The sequence below is a fragment of the Sus scrofa genome, chromosome 6 (genome assembly GCF_000003025.6).
Source record: "Sus scrofa isolate TJ Tabasco breed Duroc chromosome 6, Sscrofa11.1, whole genome shotgun sequence".
Lineage (NCBI taxonomy): Eukaryota > Metazoa > Chordata > Mammalia > Artiodactyla > Suidae > Sus > Sus scrofa.
This window is the reverse complement of record NC_010448.4, coordinates 147564256-147585248: the sequence shown is the minus strand read 5'-3', so window position 1 is coordinate 147585248 and position 20993 is coordinate 147564256. Positions and strand designations below refer to the sequence as shown.

Here is a 20993-nt window from a genome sequence, read left to right as displayed (position 1 = left end):
TATTTCTTTTGTTTGTCTGATTGCGTGGCTAGGATTTCCAATACTGTATTGAATAAAACTGGTGAGAGTGGGCATCCTTGTCTTGTTCCAGATTTTAGGGGGAAGGCTTTCAGCTTTTCTCCATTGAGTATTATATTGGCTGTGGGTTTGTCATAAGTGGCTTTTATTATGTTAAGGTATGTTCCTTCTAGACCCACTTTGGTAAGAGTTTTTATCATGAATGGATGTTGGATTTTGTCAAATGCTTTTTCTGCATATGTCAAGATGACCATGTGGTCTTTGACTTTTCTTTTGTTACTGTGGTGTATGATGTTGATTGATTTGTGTATGTTGAACCATCCTTGTGAACTTGGGATGAATCACTCTTGGTTATGGCATATGATCTTTTTTATGTATTGTTGGATTGGGTTGGCTTAAAACTTTGTTGACAGTTTTTGCGTTTATATTCATCAAAGATATTGGCCTATAGTTTTCTCCCCCCCCCCCACAGTATCTTTGTCTGCTTTTGGTGTTCGGGTGATGGTGGCTTTAGAGGAGGTCTTTGGGAGTGTTCCTTCTTCAGTCTGTTGAAAAAGTTTAAGAAGGATGGGTACATATTCTTCTTTGGATGATTGGTAGAATTCACCTGTGAATTCTACTCGATTTCATTTCTAGTGATCAGTCTGTTCAATTGATCTTCTTGATTCAGTTTTGGCAGGCTGTGTATCTCTAGAAAGCTGTCCATTTCTTCTAGATTATTGAATTTGTTGGCATATAATCATTCATAGTATTCTCTTGTGGTTTTTTGTATTTCTTTAGTATCAATTGAGATTTCTCCTTTTTCATTTCTTCTATTTGGATTCTTTCTCTCTTCCTGGTAAGTCTGGCTGGAGGTTTGTCACTTTTGTTTACTCTTTCAAAAAACCAGCTCTTGGAGTTCCCATTGTGGCTCAGCAGTAATGAACGTGACTAATTTCCATGAGGATGCAGGTTTGATCCCTGGCCTCAAGTCAGTGGATTAAGGATCCGGCATTGCCATGAGCTGTGGTGTAAATCGCAGATGCAGCTCAGATCCCTCCTTGCTGTGGCTGTGGTGTAGGCCAGCAGCTGCAGCTTTGACTCGACCCCTGGTCTGGGAACCTCCATATGCTGCAGGTGTGGGCCCCCACACCCCACCAAAAAAAAAAAAAAAAAAAAAAAACAAAACTCTCTTGGTTTTTATTGATTTTTTTTCTTTTGTTTTTGAATCTCTATTTTATTGAGTTCCTTTTTGATCTTTATGATTTCCTTCCTTCTGCTGACTTTAGGTTTTGTTTGTTCTTCTAATTCTTTTAGGTGGTAGTTTATTGATTTGAGATTTTTCTTTCTTTCTTTTTTTTTTTTTTTTTTGGCTTTTTTTGTTTGTTTTGCTTTTTAGGGTCACTTCCACAGCACATGGAATTTCCCAGGCTAGGGGGTCAAATCAGAGCTACAGCTGCTGGCCTACATCACATCAAATCCGAGCCACATCTGCAACCTACACCACAGCTCATGGCAACACCAAATCCTTAATCTACTGAGTGGAGCCAGGGATCAAACCCACATCCTCATGGATACCAGTCAGGTTTGTTTCTGCTGAGCCACAACAAGAACTCCTTGGCTATTGTAAATAGTGCTGCAGTGAACATTGGGGTGCATGTATCTTTTCGACTTATGGCTCTCTCTAGATAGATGCCCAGGAGTGGGATTGCTAGACCATATGGTACTTGTATTTTTAGTTTTTTGGGGAATCTCCATACTTCTTTCCATAGTGGTTATACCAATTTATATTCCCACCAGTAGTGCAAGAGGGTTTCCTTTTCTTCACACCCTCACCAGCATTTATGTTTGTAGACTTTTTTGCTTTTTAGGGCCACACCCACAGCATATGGAGGTTCCTGGGTCTAGAGATCGAATTAGAGCTACAGTTGCCAGTCTTCACCACAGCCATAGCCACGCAGGATCTGAGTTACATCTGTGACCTACACTACAGCTCATGGCAACACCAGGTCCTTAACCCACTGAGTGAGGCCAGGGACCGAAACTGCAACCTCATGGTTCCTAGTTGGATTCATTTCCACAGCGTCACAATGGGAACTCCTTTTTGTAGACTTTTTGATGGTAGCAATTCTGGCTGGTGGAAAGTGGTACCTCATAGTTATTTTGAATTGCATTTCTCTAGTAATTAGGGATGTTGGCATCTTTTCATGGCTTTTTTGTTTGTTTGTTTGTTTTGGCCATCTATATGTCTTCTTTAGAGAAATGTCTTTTTAGATCTTCTGCCCATTTTTTGATTAGATTGTTTTGTTGATACTGAGCTGCAGGAGGTGTTTGTATATTTTGGAGATTTAATCCCCTGTTGGTAGCATCATTTGCAAATATTTTCTCCCATTCTATGGGTTGTCTTTTCATTTTGTTTATGGTTTCCTTTGCTTTGCAAAAATTTAAGTATAATTATGTCTCATTGGTATATTTTTATTTTCACTACTCTAGGAGGTGGATCTAATAAGATATTGTTATGTTTATTATCAGAGAGTGTTCTGCCTGTGTTTTCCTCTAGGAGTTTTATAGTATCTGGTCTTATATTTAAGTCTTTAATCCATTTTGAGTTTATTTTTATATATGGTATTAGAAAGTGTTCTAATTTCATTCTCTTACGTATACCTATCCAGCTTTCCCAGCACCACTTACTGAAGAGACTTTCTTTTCTCCATTATACATTCTCACCTCTTTTGTCATAAATTAGTTGATCATGCACAGGGGTTTATTTCTGGGGTTTCAATCCCATTTCATTGATCTATATTTCTGGGGTTTTTTTGTGCCAGCATAATACTGTTTTGATAACTGCAGCTTTGTACTATAGTTTGAAGTCAGGGAGCCTGATTCCTCCAGCTCCATTTTTCTTTCCCATGATTGCTTTGGCTATTCAGGATCTTTTGTGTTTTCATACAAATTTTAAAATATTTTGTTCTAGTTCTGTGAAAAATGCCATTGGTAATTTGATAGGGATTGCATTGAATCTATAGACTGCCTTGATAGTATAGTCATTTTGACAATATTGAGTCTTCCAATCCAAGAGCATGGTATATCTTTCCGTCTCATTGTGCCATCTTTGATTTCTTTCATCAACATCTTAACAGTTTTCAGAGTACAGATCTTTGTCTCTTTAGGGTAGGTTTATTCCTAGATATTTTATTCTTTTTGATGTGATGGTAAATGGGGTTGTTTCCCTAATTCATTGATGAGCTCTAATAGTTTCTAGTAGTATCTTTAGGATTTTCTCAGCTTAGTATCATGTCATCTGCAAACAATGATCATTTTATCTCTCTTTTCCAATTTGGATCCCATTTATTTCTTTTTCTTCCCTGATTGCCATGGCTAGGCCTTTCAAAACTAGGTTGAATAAAAGTGTCGAGAGTGGACATCCTTGTCTTGTTCCTGTCTTAGCAAGAATTCTTTCAGCTTTTTACCATTGAAAATGATGTTAGCTGTGGGTTTGTCATAAAAGGCCTTTATTATGTTAAGGTAGGTTCCCTCTGTGCCTACTTTCTGGAAGGCTTTTATCAGAAATCAGTGGTAGATTTTGTCAAAAGCTTTTTCTGCATCTATTGAGAGGATCGTATGGTTTTTATTCTTCAGTGTATAAATGTAGTGTATCAAACTGATTGTATTGCATATATTGATCAAATCAATATATTTGATCTTGGGATAAATCCCACTTGATCATGGCATATGATCCTTTTAATGTATTATTGGATTCAGTTTGCTAGTATTTTGTTGAGGATTTTTGCATCTATGTTTATCAGTGACACTGGCCTGTATTTTCTTTCTTTGTGGTACCTTTGGCTGGTTTTGGTAACAGGGTGATGGTGGACTTACATAATGAGTTTGGGAGTGTTCCAGCAGTTTTTTGGAACAGTTACAGAAGGATAGGCCTTTTCTCTACATGTTTGATAGAATTTGCCTGTGAAGCCATCTGGTCCTGGACTTTGGTTTGTTGGAAGTTTTTTAATCACAGTTTCCATTTCAGTACTTGTGACTGGTCCATTCATCTTTTCTCTTTCTTCCTGGTTCAGTTTTAGAAAATTGTACCTAAGAATTTGCCCATTTCTTCTAGGTTGTCCATTTTATTGGCATATAGTTGCTTGTAGTAGTCTCTTGTGATCCTTTGTATTTCTGTGATGTCTGTTTTAACTTCTCATTTTTCGTTTCTAATTTTATTGATTTGAGTCCCCTCTCTTTTTTTCTTGGTGAGTCTGGCTAAGGGTTTATTAGTTTTGGTGAACATATCTAAGGACCAGCTTTTAGTCTCATTGATTTTTTTCTATTGTTTTCTTCATTTCTATTTCATTTATTTCTGCTCTGATCTTTATGATTTCTTTCCTTCTATTTACTTTGGGTTTTGTTCTTCTTTCTCTAGTTGCTTTAGGTATAAGGTTAGGTTGTTTATTTGAGAATGTTCTCATTTCCTGAGGTAGGTTTGTATTGCTATAAACTTCCCTCTTAAAACTACTTTTGCTGCATCCCATATGTTTAGGATCATTGTGTTTTTGTTTCCATTCGTCTCTAGACATTATTTCCTTTTGACTTATTCAATGATCCATTGGTTATTTAGTAGCATATTGTTTAGTCTCCACTTGTTTGTGTTTTTTGCAGTTTTTTTCTTGTCGATTTCATAGTCGTGTTTGGAAAAGATGCTTGATATCATTTCAGTTTTCTTAAATTTACCAAGCCTTGATTTGTGGCCCACAATGTGATCTGTCCTGGAGAATGTTTCATGTGTGCTTGAGAAGAATGTGTATTCTGCTGCTTTTGGGTGGAATGTTCTGTGAATATCTCTTAAGTGTATCTAGTCTAATGCATCACTTAAGGCCTACGTTTCTTTGTTTTTTTTTTGTCTAAATGACTTGTCCATTGCTGGAAGTGGGGTGTTAATGTCCCCCACTATTATTGTGTTATTGTCAATTTTTCCTTATACAGCCATAAGCATTCACCTTATATAGCAGTGCTTCTATGGTGAGTGCATATGTTTACAATTGCTGTATTTTCATCTTAGGTTGATCCCTTGATCATTATGTAGTGTCCTTATTTGTCTCTATTAACCATCTTTATTTTAAAGTCTGTTTTGGAGTTCCTCTTGTAGCTTAGCAGAAACAAATCTGACTAGTAACCATGAGGATGCAGTTTTGATCCCTGGCCTCACTCAGTAGGTTAAGGGATCTGGCATTGCCATGAGCTGTGGTGTGGGTTGCAGATGTGGCTCGGATCCCATGTTGCAGTGGTTGTGGCATAGGCCAATGGCTACAGTTCCGATATGACCCCTAGCCTGGGAACCTCCATATGCCATGGGTGCAACCCTAAAAAAACAACAACAACAAAAATTTTAAAAAAGTGAGAAAAAAAGTCTATTTTGTCTGATATGAGTATTGCTACTCCACCTTTCTTCTGATTTCCATTTGCATGGAATATCTTCTTCCATCCTCTCATTTTTGGTTTGTATGTGTCACTAGAACTGAAGAGGGTCTCTTGTAGACAGCATATATGTGTCTTGTTTATGTATCCATTCAGCTAATCTTTGTGTTTTGGTTGACACATTTAGTCCATTTGACATTTAAGGACTTCTCCTTTTATTCTCTTGTGTTTTAATGACTATCTGTAGTGTTCTGTTTGAATTGCTTTTCTTCTGAGTTTATCTATTACAGATTTTTGGTTTGTGGTTACCATGGGGTTTTGAAATAGGAGTGAGTGTAAGTGTGTGTGTGTGTGTGTGTGTGTGTGTGTGTGTGCATGTATACACACATAAGATTGTTTTAAGTCACTGGTCTCTTAATTGCAAATCCATCTCCAGTGTGCTGCATTTGTATCCTTATTCTCACGATTGCTGATTTTGATATCATATTTGTGTTTGGATGATTTCCTACCTTTACTATATGTTTGCCTTTACCAGTGAGCCTTCTCATTTGTAATTTTCTTGTTTCTGGTTGTGACCTTTTCTCTTCTACCTAGAGAAGTTCCTTTAGTGTCAGTGTAAAGCCTTTTCAGTGGTGCTGAATTCTCTTAGCTTTTGCTTGATGTAAAGCTTTTGATTTCTCCTTCTAGTCTGAATGACAGCCTTCATGGGTAAAGCATTCTTGGTTGTAGGTTTTTTCCTTTCATCATTACCTTCATGTCACTCCCTTCTGTCATGCAGAGTTTCTGCTGAAAAATTAGCTGATAACCTTATCTGGGTTCCTTTATGTGTTTTCTGTTGCTTTTCCCTAGTTGCTTTCAATATTTTCTCTTTGTCCTTAATTTGATCAGTTTATTATGTATCTTGGGGGTGTTCATCTTTTGGTTTATTCTATATTGCATGCGTTGTGCTTCCTAGATTTTAGTAAGTGATTCCTTTCCTATCTTAAAGAAATTTTGGGCTATTATCTGTTCAAATATTTTCTCCGGTCCTTTCTCTCTTTTCTCCTTCTGGCACCCCTAAAATGCAAATGTTGGTACATTTAATATTGTCCCAGAGTTCTCTTAGACTGTCCTAATTTCATTGTTTTTATTCTGCTCTGCATTGGTGATTTCCCTCAGTCTGTCTTCCACCTCATTCGTTCTGCTTCCTGTATTCTGCTATTGGTTCCTTCAGTGAATTTTTCCTTTTAGTTATTGTGTTGTGCATCTCTGCTTATCTATTCTTTAAATCTTCTATTTCTTTGTTAAACATGTCTTGTAATTTAATGATCTTTGCCTTCAATTTTTTGCCAAGATCTCGGATCATCCTTACTATTATTATTCTGAAGTCCTTTTCATGTAGGTTGCTTATTTCCTTACTATTATTATTCTGAAGTCCTTTTCATGTAGGTTGCTTATTTCCACTAGCTGTTCTTCTGGGGTTTTGTCTTATTCCTTCATCTGGCTTATGTTTTTTGCCATTTCATTTTGTCTAGCTTTCTGTGTGGTCTCCTTTTTGCAGGCAATAGGGTTATGGCCTTTCTTCTGATGTCTGCCCCCTTGTGGGTGAAACTGATACAGGGGCTTGTGGCAGTTTTCCTGATTTCATCCATTTATCCATGCCTGCCCACTGGTAGGGGGAGGTGATTCTTGTCCCTCTTATGGGAGGGGCTTTGTCTCTGGGTGTGATTAGAGGTGGCAGGACTTTAGGTAGCCTGTTTGCCGATGGGCAGGGCTGTGTTCCCACCCTGTTTGTTGTCTGGCCGGAGCATCTCAGCCCTGATGTGTGGGGCCAGATTTTTCTAAATTGGCAGCCTCCGGGGGAGCCTATGATTATTTCCTGGGACCTCTGACTCCAATGTTCTGCCCCCACATTGAGGCACAGCCAACCACTTCTTTCTCAGGAGACCCTCCAAGGCCTGCAGGTAGGTCTGACCCAAATTCTTATGGAGTCCCCGCTTTGCCTTGGGACCCAGTGCACATGAAACCCTGTGTGCACCCTCAAGAGTGGAGTCTATTTCCCCCCATCATGTGGAGCTCCTGCACTCAAGCCCTGCTGGCCCTTGATGCTAAGTGCTCCAGGGGTCCTCCTTCCAATGCCAAACCCCAGACTGGGGAACCTGATGTGGGCTTCAGAACTCTTACTCTGTGGGAATAGCCTCTGCAATATAGTTATTCTCCACTCTGTAGGTTGTCTGCTCAGTGGGTATGGGATTCCTTATATCCTGAAAGTGCCCCCCCCACCATCCTGATGTGGCTGCTTCTTTGTCTGGGTGTAGGATACCTATTTTGATAGCTTACATTCTGTTTTGTTGATGGTTGGTCAGCAGTTGTAATTTTGGTATTTTTGCAAGAAGACGAGAGCTTGAGTCCTTCTATTCCACCATCTTTTCTGAATCAAGCTGTCACCTCCTTCCTTTCTTTCGTCTTTCTTCCTCTTTCTTTCTTTTCTTTCTGTCTTTCTATCTGAACATCCAAGTTTTACTGTTTCAGCAAGTTTCAATTATACAACAGTTATCAACTCTAGTTATTGTATTATAAACTAGATCTTTAGATATTATTCATCTTATAAGTTTATATTGTTTTACTAACCTCTCCCTTCCCCCCCCCCCACAGTCTAGTAGCCACTGGCAACCACTTTTCTACTCTATTTCCATGAGGTTGACTTTTTCATTTTTCATTACCTTTAAAAAGTTTTTTCATTAACATAATACACTCCAGCTTCATCCATGTTGTTGCAAGTGACAAGATTTCCTTCTTTAAGGCTGAATAATATTCCACTGTGTGTGTATATAGGTATACACAGGGAAATGCAAATTAAAACAAACACACGTTTTCTTTATTTTCATCCATTTATCCATTGACACTGGGTGTTCTACCTTGTCTCTTGTAAATAATACTGCTGTGAATGTGAGAGTACAAATAGCTCTTCAAGTTAATGATTTTGTTTCCAAAAAAAAAAAAAAAATCAGGATATGCTCAGAAGAGGGATTACTGGATCATATAGTTCTGTTTTTAGTTTTCATATTGCTTTCCATAGTAGCTGTACAAGTTTACATTCCAACAGTGTGTAGGGATTTCCTTTTCTCCACATACTCGCTGACATTTGTTATCTCATCTTTTTTATACTGACTTCCTACCAGGTGCGAGGTGTTTTTGATTTGCATCTCCCTGGTAATTAGTGAAATGGAATACTTTTTATGTATATCTTGGCCATTTTTATTTCTTTTTAGAATAGTGTTTACTTAGGTCCTTTGTCCATTTTTAAATTGGAGCTTTTTTGGCTATTGAGTTGTATATGTTCTAAGAATATTTTAGGTATTCATTCCCTAATGGATATGTAGTTACACATATATTCTCCTATTCTATAGACTGAGTTTTCATTTTATTGATCGTTTCTTTTGCTTGAAAGTGTAGAAGCTTTTTAGTTTGATTTAATCACAGTTTATTTTTGCTTTTGGTGTTAAATGCACAAGATAACTGCCAAGACCAATGTCAAGTAGCTCATTACCTGCTGTGTTGTTGTTTTTTGTTTTTTTTTAGTTTATAATTGATTTACAGTGCTCTGTCAATTTCTGCTGTGTAGCAGAGTGATCCAGCTACACATATACATAGTTTTTCTCACATCATGTTCCATCACAAGTGATTAGATATAGTTCCTTGTGCTCTACACTAGACCTCACTGCTTATCCACTCCAAATTCAAGTTTACGTCTACTAACCCAAAAGTCCCAGTCCCTCCTACTCCCTCCTTCTCCCCCTTAGCAACCACAAGTCTGTTCTCCATGTCCATAAGTTTCTTTCTGTTCTGTAGATAGGTATATTTGTGCCATATATTAGATTCCAGATATAAGAGATATATGGCAGTTGTCCTTCTCTTTATGGCTTACTTCACTTAGTATGATAATCTCTAGTTCCATGCATGTTGCTGCAAATGGCATTATTTTGTTCTTTTTTCTGGCTGAGTAGTATTCCATTGTGTATATAAACCACATCTTCTTAATCCATTCATCTGTCAGTGGACATTTAGGTTGTTTCCATGTATTGGCTATTATGAATAGTGCCACAGTGAACATAGGAGCAAATGTATCTTTTTGAATGAAAATTCTGTCCAGATATATGCTCAGGAGTGCGATAGCTGGGTCATATGGTAGTTCTGTATTGTTTTCTGAGGTACCTCATACTGTTTTCCATAGTGGTAGTACCAATTTACATTCCCACCAACAGTGTAGGAGGGTTCTCTTTTCTCCACACCCTCTCCAGCATTTGTCATTTGTAGACTTATTAATGATGGTCATTCTGACCAGTGTGAGGTGGTACCTTATTGTAGTTTTGATTAGCATTTCTTTGATAGTGATAGTGAGCATTTTTTCATGTGCCTGTTGGCCATACACATGTCTTCTTTGGAGAAATGTCTATTTAGGTCTTATGCCCATTTTTCACTTGGGTTGTTTTTTTGCTGTTGAGTTGCATGCTATGTTTTCTTACAGGAGTTTTATGGTTTCAGTTCTTATATTCAGGTCTTTAATCCATTTTTAGTCAATTTTTGTGTTTGGTTTGAGATACTGGTCTAGTTTCATTTTTGTTTGAATGTGCTTGTCCAGGTTTCACACCGTTTATTGAAAAGACTTATCTTTTCTCCATTGTATTTTCTTTGTTCCTTTGTTATAAATTAATTGTCCATATATGCGTAGGTTTATTTATGAGGTCTCTATTCTGTCCCAATGATCTATGTATCTGTTTTTATAACCATATCTATACTGTTTTGATTATAATAGCTCTGCAATATAGTTTGAAATCAGGAAAAGTAATGCCTCTAGCTTTATTTCTCAAGATTGTTTTGGCTATTTGGGGTCTTTTCAGGTTCAAAACTTTAGGATTGTTCTATTTCTATGAAAAATGTCATTGAAATTTTGATAGGGATTGCATTGAATCTGTAGATTGCTTTCGATAGTGTGGACATTTTAATAATATTAATTCCTCCAATCCATGAATACATTGTATCTATTTATTTGTCATCTCTTATAGTTTCCAGTGTATAATTTCTCACCTTGGTAAAATTTATTCCTAAGTATTCTTAATTTCTTTTTTGGATAGTTCATTGTTAGTGTATAGAGAAGCAACTGATTTTTATATATTGATTTTGTATCCTGCAACTTTATTGAAATTGTTATTATTTATAACCTTTTTTAGGGGAGTGGAGTCTTTAGGGTTTCTAAATATGTCATCTACTAACAGTGACAGTTTCACTTCTTCCTAATTTTGATGCCTTTTCTTTCTCTTGCCTAATTACTCTGGCTAATACTTTCAGTATTATATTGAATAAAAGTGGTGACAGTAGGCCTTTTTGTCTTGTTCTTGATCTTAGAGGAAAAGCTTTTAGCATTTCACCATTGAGTATGGTATCTGTGGGCTTGTAACATATGGCCCTTATTGTGTTGCGGTACAGTCCCTTAATACCCAGTTTGAGTTTTTTATCATGAATGGATATTCAGTTTTGTCACATGCTTTTTCTGCATCTGATAAGATTTGTATCCTTTATTTTGTTAATGTGTATATCATGTTTGATCTGTGGGTATTGAATCATCCATGTGCCACTGGAGTAAATCCCATTCAATCATGGTATTTGATCCTTTAAAGCTACTGTTGAATTCAGTTTGCTAATGTTTTGTGAGGATTTTTACATATGTGTTCATAAGAAATACAGGCTTGTAATTTTTTTTTTTTTTTTTTGTAATGTCTTTGTGTGACGTTGGCAAAGCTGGCCTTGTAAAATGAATTTGGAAGTGGTCGGGAATGTTTTGGAAGAGGTTGAGAAGGATTGGTATTAATTATTCTTTAAATGTTTTGTGGAATTCACCAGTGAAGCCATCTACCCCTGGCCTTATTTTTGTTGGGAGGTTTTGGTTTAATCTCCTTACTAGTAATCTGTTTAGATTTTGTTCCCTCATGATTCATTCTTGGTAGGTTTATGTTTCTAGGAATTTACCCATTTAAGTTATCCAACATGTTGACATACAGGTATTCATAGTGGTCTCTGATTTTTTATATTTCTGTAGTTTCAGGTGTATTATCTCCTTTCATTTATACCTTCATGCCAGTCCTCTTTTTTTTTTTTTTTTTTTTTTTTTTGGAAAATCTAGTTAAAAGTTTGTCTAGTGTATCTTTTTTTTAAAAAAAATCTTAGTTTCATTAGCCTATTGTCTTTTTAGTCTCTATTTCATTCATTCCCACTCTTTGTTACCTCCTTCCTTTTGCTACCTTGGAGCTTAGTTTGTTCTTCTCCAGTTTTTTAAGGTGTTAAGGTAGTTGTTCGAGATCTTTTTTCTTCATGTAGATGTTTTATCGCTTATATGCTTTCCTTGTAGAACTGCTTTTGCTGTATCCTATTAAGTTTTGCCATGTTTAATTTCCATATCTTTTTGATTTCTTTGACCCATTGGTTGATCAATTTCTATATATTTATTAATTTTCCAGTTTTCTTATTGTAATTGATTTCTAGTTTCATACAATAGTTGGAAAAGATGCTAGATATCATTTCAATTTTTAAAAATTCATTAATATCCTGAAGGATATTCCATGTGCACGTGAGAAGAGTATATTCAATTACTGTTGGATGGAATGTTATGTCTTTTAGGTCCATCTTGTCTAACATATGGTTTAAGGCCAGTGTTTCCTTATTGATTTTCTGGCCAAGTGATCCATTGTTGAAAGTAAAGTACTGAAGTCCTTGATATTGTATTGTTGTCTTTTTCTACCTTCACAATATTACATATATATAGTATTACATATATGAGCATATATAGAGGTACATATTATATGTTCCTATTGAGGGTTCATATTTACGGTTGTTAGATCCTTTTGATTAACTGACCTTTCATTATGACCTTGTCTCTTGTTATATTTTTTGGCTTAAATTTTGTCTGATAAATACAGCTACCTTTGCTTCACTTTCTTATTTGCAGAGTTATCTTTTTGCATCTCTTCACTTTCAGTCTGTGTGTGTCTTTTAAACTAGGTGAAACTTTTTTTTTTTGTCTTTTTGCCATTTCTTGGGCCGCTCCTGCGGCATATGGAGGTTCCCAGGCTAGGGGTCGAATCGGAGCTGTAGCCACCAGCCTACGCCAGAGCCACAGCAACACAGGATCCGAGCCGCATCTGCAACCTACACCAGAGCTCACAGCAACGCCGGATCGTTAACCCACAGAGCAAGGGCAGGGACCGAACCCACAACCCCATGGTTCCTAGTCAGATTCGTTAACCACTGCGCCACGACTGGAACTCCAGGTGAAACTTTCTTTTGCCATGCCTCTGGCATGTGGAAATTCGTAGGCCAGGGATCAAACCCATGCCACAACAGCAGCTCAAGCCACTGCAATGACAACACTGGTTCCTTAACCTGCTGTGCCACGGAAGATTTTCTAGGTGAGACTTTTTTAGTCAACATATAGCTTGGTTTTGATTTTTATCCATTCTGCCACTGTCTTTTGATTATTTAATCCATTTACATTTAATTTTTTATTGACATATGGTTGACTTACAATATTATGTTAGTTTCAGGTGTATAGCATTTGTGATTGTTTTTTCAGATTATACTCCATTATGGGTTATTATGAGATGATGGCTGTAATTCCCTGTTCTGTACAATATATCCTTGTTACTTATTTTATACATAGTAGTTTTTAATCTGGTAATCCCTTACCCCTAATTTGTCTCCAGTCCCTTAATCTCCCCTTTAGTAACCATAATTTGTTTTCTATATATAGTTTGTTTTGCATATACATGCATTTGTATTATATTTTTAGATTTTTCACTTGTGATACAATATTTGTCTTTCTTTGACTTATTTCACTAATCCTAATCCACATTGCTGCAAATGGCAATACTTTATTCTTTTTATGGATGAATAATATTCCATTGTGTGTGTGTATACATACATATGTATATATATATATATTAAAAAAAACACATCTTAATCTAATCACCTGTAGACGGGCCCTTTGGCCAATCCATGTCTTGGCTATTGTAAATAATGCTGCCATGAACACTGAGATATATAACTTTTTGAATTTTCTTTCCTAATATATACCCAGGAGTGAAATTGGTGGATCATATGGTAGTTCTTTTTTAGTTTTTTGAAGCCCTCCATACCATTTTCCATGGTGGCCACACCAACTTACATTCCCATCAGCAGTGTACAAAGGTTCCCTTTTTCCTACATCCTGACATCATTTGCAGACTTTGATGATAGTCATTCTGACAGGTGTGAGGTGATAACTCATTTTTTTGATTTTGCAGTTCTCTAATAATGAGCAATGTTGAACATCTTTACATGTGCCTGTTTCCTATATTTGTCTTCTTCAGAAAAATGTCTGCTCAGGTCTTCTGCCCATTTTTTGATTAGGTTGCAGCTGTAAAAGTATGTAGTTAAGCCTTGTCCAAGGAAAAAGGAAATGGGCTTTTTAAAAATTTTTTCCATTATAGCAGGTTTACTCTTGGGCATATAACCAGACAAAACTTTCCTTGAAAAAGACACATGCATCCACATGTTCACTGCAGCCTGGAAACAACCTAACAACCTAAATATCCATCAACAGATGATTGGATTAAGAAGATGTGGTGTATATGTATATATATACACAGTGGAATACTACTCAGCCATGAAAAAGAACAAAATGGGCTTTTTTTTTTTTTTTAACACTCTGTTCCTTCTATGCTGAGCACAGGTATATAGTCACTAGGGGATTGGGGTGGGTGTGCTCCTGCACACACTTAAGAATTATATTTTTGTTTGCTACAGGGCTGTGGAATTCATTGATGCAAGCCCCACTGGCTATCAGAGCCAGAAAACCCAAAGACTGTTCCTTGGGTGTCAGACATAAAAGCTAGGGTACAGATGTGTACAAGCTCCTTCCAGGGAGATACTAGTGATTGGCGTGGACTGGAATGAGGTGAGAGAGGTGTCCTACAGCTTCCCCAGTCTCTGGGGAAGATTGCAGCTGTCTCTAGTGCCTAATCAATTAGGAGCCTGGCCCTAAGTATGAAGATAAACCCCTTTCAGGGGAAGACTGGGAGATGCATGATTTTGCCTGTTGCCTCTGCCCTGGCTCTGAGGGGATAGCCACAGTGGGTGCTGGAGGCCCGTTAAGAATGGTTATTTCCTATAGTCTTGTGGAGTTCATGAACACAAGCCCTGTTAGCTTTCAGAGCTACATGTTGGGAGAACCTCCCTCCAGTGGGAGTCTGAAAAGTTGCACTACTAGGTGTAGAGCTCAAACCCTTCATTCCTCAGGAAGAAGCTGTGAGTTGGGAGTTTTCCCCTGGTGTGTGGTGCTGTGCCGGGGTTGGGGTGTATGTTGAATGCATCTCAGCCTTTCTTACCCATCACGATGCGGACATTTTCTCATTTGTTTAATGTGTAGAAGCTGCTCAGCTAGTTTCTGGATCTCTTTTAGAGGGACCTGCTGCGCATGTAGCTGTATGTCTGGCGCATCCATGGGAGGAGGAGAGCTCTGGTGCCTCCTTGGTCATCTCCACCGTATCCCGCTTCTGCTTTATCAACAAGGACAGACTCATTATCTGTCGCCTTTGAAACTGAACCCCGTTTTTACACCTGTGGCCATTGTTGGTTCAAAAGTAATTGTAATTTTAATTGCAACATGAGAAGGCTCTTCAGCATTGCTGGAAGCTTTCCTTATGAGTCATTTCTACATTCTTGCATATTGCTATATTCTTCAGTAAGTTTGTCACCCATAACATTTATAAAAACTAAAACTAAGCAGGATGAGGTGATCACAGATTTACTGTACTGCTTACTGTGACCACTTATGAGGAACATTTTAGCCCTCATCGTAAACACTTCTGGATTAGACTATGAGATGGGGCCTGGAAATACGCATTTTAACAAGCTTTCCAGGTAACGATTCTGTGGACTGATGCTTGAGTTCACATTGCTCTCTGGAATGTATCGTTTTTTGCACCTACCATTCTCTTGCTGTACCTTTTTTTTTTTTTTTTTTACTAGATGGACTTAGCATCTAATTTGCTGTGCACTTCAATTCTTTCGACATGCTCCTTCCTCAGAGGCATACTGGTATCTGGTATTCTGATTGAGGGAGGTCTAGCCAGGTACAAACAGTAGAGGCAACTACAATGTCCCTTTCTTTCCCAAAAATGTGAGGAGAGAGGGCATTCAGAGGCTGGACTGTATTTTTCAAAAGTTCCACAAGTGACTTTGATGTTTTGCGTAGTTTTTGTTATTTACCCTGGCATTGTTTTTATACAAAATCGCATGTAGAATGGCTTTTTGATAAACCAATTTTTAGATGTTTAATTGAGATTTTAGCATTAGTTATGGTTTCTTTTTCTAACAGGTGTCATCTTTAAGAAATGAAAAGCGAGGCTCATCGTATCTCGTCTCTGCCCCAGAAAGCGGTTCAGTGGAATTTGTTGACCAGCATTCTCAGGGCACAGGAGCATATTACATGGAAACCTACTTAAAAAAGAAGAGAGTGTACTGAGTTAAGTTCTCTCTTTCTTAAACTCATAAGGTTCTTTGCAGTATCTCTGCTGTTCATTGCTGCCTTAACTATACATTCAGACTAGCCATATCCTTTAAATACGGGTTCATAACTTCCCAGAGGAACTGTGTTGTGCAGCAGGCAGAATTGCCAAATAAAAAAATAAGTAGCAATAAGAAGAGCCATCAATTGAGGACATTTTCCACTAAAAGTAGATGCATCTTAATCAACGTGATACTAACGTACAGTCAGTCCATTGGAGAAATTAACATGTTACAACACTCCCTGTTTATTTTAGGACTGGGAATCATTTTGACACCATCTATAAAGATTTTGAGCAATAAATGAAGGAAACAGTCTTTTTTCCTGAGCCTTAGAATGAATTTGATAAGCCAATGTGCATTTCAATTTACTTTCCCTAGACGTAATCTCATTTACGGATTTTTAGCACTCTTCCTAGAACTATAAGCGTGCAAGTACAAAATTCAGTGATGATAACGTTATAAAGATGCTCTACATGCAACCTGAATTATTATCCCCAACCAGTCATGCAATATAAAACTCAGAGAGTGATAGTGACCTCCAAGGTATATGTACTATACTGCTACAGAGGCTTCACTCTTCAGTATGTTATTTACATTTATACCCCTTGTGAAAAACACAAGGTATTTTTTTTAAAGTAGTTTTGGGTGATCTAATTTCAGGGGTTGGCCAACTACTCCCTGTGGTCAAATTCAGCCTGCCACCTGTTTTTCTACTGCCTGCAAGCTAAGAATGATGTTTATACATTTTTAAAAATTTGGAGGGGGAGAAAAAACGTGACTTGAAAAATCATATGAAATTCACATTTCAGTGTCCATACATGAAATCTGATCAGAGCACACCTCGCTCATTCACTTACATATCACCTGTGGCTACCTTTCATGCTACAACGGCACAGCTGAGTCACTGTGACACAGACCATAGGACCTGCAAAGCTAGCTGGCCCTTTACAAAGCTCACAGATTCCTGATCTGATGTCCTTGATTCTCTGATCCTTTTATTTCACACCTAAAAAGCATGCCCTGGAAGTGGCAAGGAATATAGGTTTCTGTGTCTCAATTCATAGCATAGTGATGATCAGTTTACTAGAAGAAGGCGTATTTTGGTCATCAAGTGATCTACTTCCACAACAATATATTAAGTAAGTCAGTCAGTTCTGCCCTTTCTGAAGGAGTCTTATGGAGTAACAGTATTTATAACCATTTTGCGATTCTATGTGCTTTGTCTCATTCTTTTGCAGTCTGTTTCAGCTGAAATAGTCTCAGCTATTGAACCCAATTTACTTTTGAAAGAACTGTGTTTACTGCACATAACTTTTGACATCACCACTTCCTGAAGACCTTGGTATGAAATGCATGAGAAGCCCTTTTGCTATCTAAAAATCTTTGAGATTGTCCCTTGTTATGAGACACTAATTGATGATGTGGAGTTCAGGGGATCTCGTGATTCCTGGTCTTTTTGCAATCAGATCGTTGACTATCTTGTATCTGGGGGACTGAGAAGGTATTGCTCCTGTTTTAATTATGACTTTTAAAATTGGTACATATGTCGTATGATTTGTAAAGAATTTTACTTGGTCTAATTTATTGCATATATTAACTTCTCCTGGCAAATGACAGCTAGAAAGTTAAACTAAGATCATTTCTAAAAAGTATACTACCTATAAATAACTGACCAGGATAGGCATCATTCAGTTCTGACTCAGCAGATGACTAATGGACTCTCCACACTCCGCACTTTCTCCCATTTTCCTGTTGCATTAATAAGCCTCTTCAGTGCTTTGGCACACCTCTGTGTCAGTACAAATACAAGAAAGGGAAGATGGTGAATTGAAAAAATGAAAGCAGAACTAGGTCTAAAGAATAAAAAGGTATCTCGGCTTAGCACACACAGGTCTGCCAGTCCACACTGGCCTGTGCCTCGTCGTCCCTGGACATTAACAGATCAGTACAAACCAAGTGGTGTTTATTAATAAGGACCATTACCAAGCCCCCCCCCATAACTGTTATTTTTCTATGTAAATGAATTGTTTGAACTGCTTTGAAAATGAACTCTTAATATTAAAAGGCATATGCATGTGAAGTCTCTAGTACATTTATTTGTATAAAGAGTAAACAAAGTGCATATAGAGTGGCCACAGGTTTGACAGACAGAGACCGTGGTGATGGAGGGTTATTGGACAGATTTGAATGGCAAGTTTGTTGTTGCCATTGAATCAGTACATCACTTTTTCAGGCTCAAAGGTGGAAAAGTAACGGTATCAAACAAATGCTAGCCAGCATCAACGAAAAATGTTTTTCAGACTCGTGGTCAGAAAGCTCTTACGGTTCACATTGAATCAGAGATTTGACATTTTTTGATTACGCAGTTACCTCCCAGCACACTGAAAACTGCCTAGTGGATCCTGAACTCCATGGTGCTCCAAGCTGGGTCTTTCAAGTTTTGCGCCGCAGGGTCATGGTCACAATAGTGCTCGACTCTTGTAGGCGGAGGGATGGTAGGTACGGAAACACTCTAACAACAGTGCGGTGTACGTGGTATATATGCATTCAGCATCCAAAACCAATGCTGGAACAGCTCGCCCCAAAGTGGTAGTTATAAGAGGATACATTGACATTTCAGAAAAGCATGTGTAAGAGCATCCACGTTCTCAGAATCAATTCGGATTAAAGGTATACTGTTGAGGAAAAGCACTGGCACAGGCTTAGTTCTCAAGAGTTAACATGCAGCAAAGTATCCCACAGCTGCCCCCCTACGTGTGACCAGTTTTCTCAAAAATGGGTACCGCCGGTCACCCAAGGGGGCAGGAGCTAAGCCACTGCAGAAACAACTCAAAGTTTATGTCCTACTGTTGACAGGAATACACTCATCTTTGTATAGAAACAATAGTACACTAACGGGTATCTAATATTTCAAGAATGCTTCCTCTAGCACTGTATAGATATTGAAATTTAAGTCCATCAATCTTTATCTTTGATATGTGCCAGACAAACATTTCACATGAACTGGCAGCTAAGAAAAAGCAATCATCTTGAGAGATTTATTTTGGTCAGCTCCTCTTGCTTTGAAAGATACCACTCTGGCGCTCAACTGTGATGGTAAACTAACCAGAGGAAACAGTGGTATATTCTTTCCAAAAGGAGGAGTGCTTAAGTGCTTTCTAATATGTGGGCTGTCATCATTTGTCACTGTGTTACTGGTGCCAAATTTAAAGAGGAAGTACTTACACATATTAAGCACCAGGATGTGCTTCACACATGGATGGCTACTCCAGTATCTTTTTAGACAGAATATAAACACTTCCCACTGAAAATATTTTTAAATGGCTTGGGTACTGTTGGGGAGGAGGACTTGAAACATAGTAGAATTTAAATGTTATCCATGCTTATTTTAAAAGTGCTTCAAATCCTTCAATAAGGTTCTGAAAGGTTGTCCGATTAGATGGTTGGAATTCCCAGCATTTTCTCATCAGTTGATAAACCTGTAAAAAGAAAACATGGCCGTCAAAAAAAAAAAAAAAAGTTAGATGTGGACGTTTTTAAATTACAGACACATCAAGAGGAAGAAAATAATTTTGAGAATGAATAATTTTAGAAATGTAAATGACTTTCCTTAATAAGTAATACTAAAAACCAAGAGTATTTGAGTAACTTAAAACATTATTTATGAACTACAAGTGTGTCACATGTTATATATTTTAACATTTAAGAAGCTCCTGAGTTACATGACCTTCCAAAAAACCCAGGTCATTATTTATCATCGGCCGGTTTAAGGGTGAAGTTACAGCTCAGTTTACACTCCCAACTGCCTCGCTGGCCGCTTCATTCTTTGGTTCGTACACATAAGTCCAGTCCTCCTCTCTGTTGGGAAAGGGGGGTGTGCATGGCCTGTGGAAGTCCCAGGCCAGAGATCCACCCAAGCCGCTGATGTGATAATGCCGGATCCTTAACCCACGGCACCACAAGAGAACTCTGCCTCGGGACACCTTAAATGGTCTCAAGAGTTAGTCCTGAAGGCTCAATTCACTTAGAAATACAGAAAACAGGAGTTCCCGTCGTGGCGCAGTGGTTAACGAATCCGACTAGGAACCATGAGGTTGCGGGTTTGGTCCCTGCCCTTGCTCAGTGGGTTAACGATTCGGCGTTGCCGTGAGCTGTGGTGTAGGTTGCAGACACAGCTCGGATCCCGCGTTGCTGTGGCTCTGGCGTAGGCCGGTGGCTACAGCTCCGATTCAACCCCTAGCCTGGGAACCTCCATATGCCGCGGAAGCGGCCCAAGAGATAGCAACAACAACAACAACAAAAGACAAAAGATAAAAAAAAAAAAAAAAAAAGAAATACAGAAAACAAAATGGCATAGATGCTGTTGGTAAGTGGGATAAACTTACAAAAATGTAATTACACGTATTTGTCACAATAAGGCTACATTTTGCAAATATTTCAAAAACCTTTTCAAAATGTAGCCTTATTGTGACAAATACATAAAATTACAGCTATCTATAATTACATGTATAGGTATGAGGTGAGCCTACCTTTGAAGGGAATCTCTTGCTTTGAACATAACTGTGGCTATTACCTGCCCCAAAGATAATTCTCTTAGCTGTCTTAGCTGAGATAAGCTTCAGAAACGTGCTTAAAAGGAGTCTTCTAGTCATTCCTGCTCCCCAACTCCAGTCTCATGCTGGGTAACTCAAGCAGTGAAAAACAGTACGAACTGAGTTTTATTACTACGAAAAGGCCCATAAATACCTCTTCTGGACAGTTAGGTGGACAAGGCAAACGTTTTCCTTCTTTTAATGTATTCACAAGTCTTGTTACCGTCATCTGGCCATGAGTTGGGCCTATCATTTTCAGGAACAACTACATAAAATAAAATCAAACAAAATATTTCACTTTGCACGTATGTATATAAACACCAGATAAAGTAAAATTTCTAGAATTAACTGGAAATAAAGTAATAAAAAGGCTTTTCTCCTTAGTAACCTTAAATCAAAGTCCGAGACGGT

At 37.9% G+C, this 20993-nt stretch overlaps 2 protein-coding genes across 14 annotated transcripts in view; one reads left to right on the top strand and one right to left on the bottom strand.

Annotated features, from left to right (window-relative positions):
• RAVER2 (ribonucleoprotein, PTB binding 2) overlaps positions 1-18319 on the top strand; it is a 155499-nt gene extending 137180 nt beyond the window's left edge. The window contains exon 12 of the mRNA XM_021096539.1: positions 15800-18319. Coding sequence (XP_020952198.1) covers positions 15800-15946 — 147 coding nt within the window. The 3' untranslated portion in view covers positions 15947-18319. The remainder of the gene's footprint in view (positions 1-15799) is intronic.
• Positions 18061-20993, bottom strand: part of JAK1 (Janus kinase 1) — a 246901-nt gene continuing 243968 nt past the window's right edge. For 12 of the 13 annotated variants that reach the window (XM_021093532.1, XM_021093531.1, XM_021093538.1 and 9 more), the window contains 2 exons: positions 20737-20847; positions 18061-19469 (listed from right to left, as the gene is read on the bottom strand). In XM_021093532.1, the coding sequence (XP_020949191.1) occupies positions 19374-19469; positions 20737-20847 (207 nt within the window). In that variant the 3' untranslated portion in view covers positions 18061-19373. 13 annotated transcript variants of the gene reach the window in all.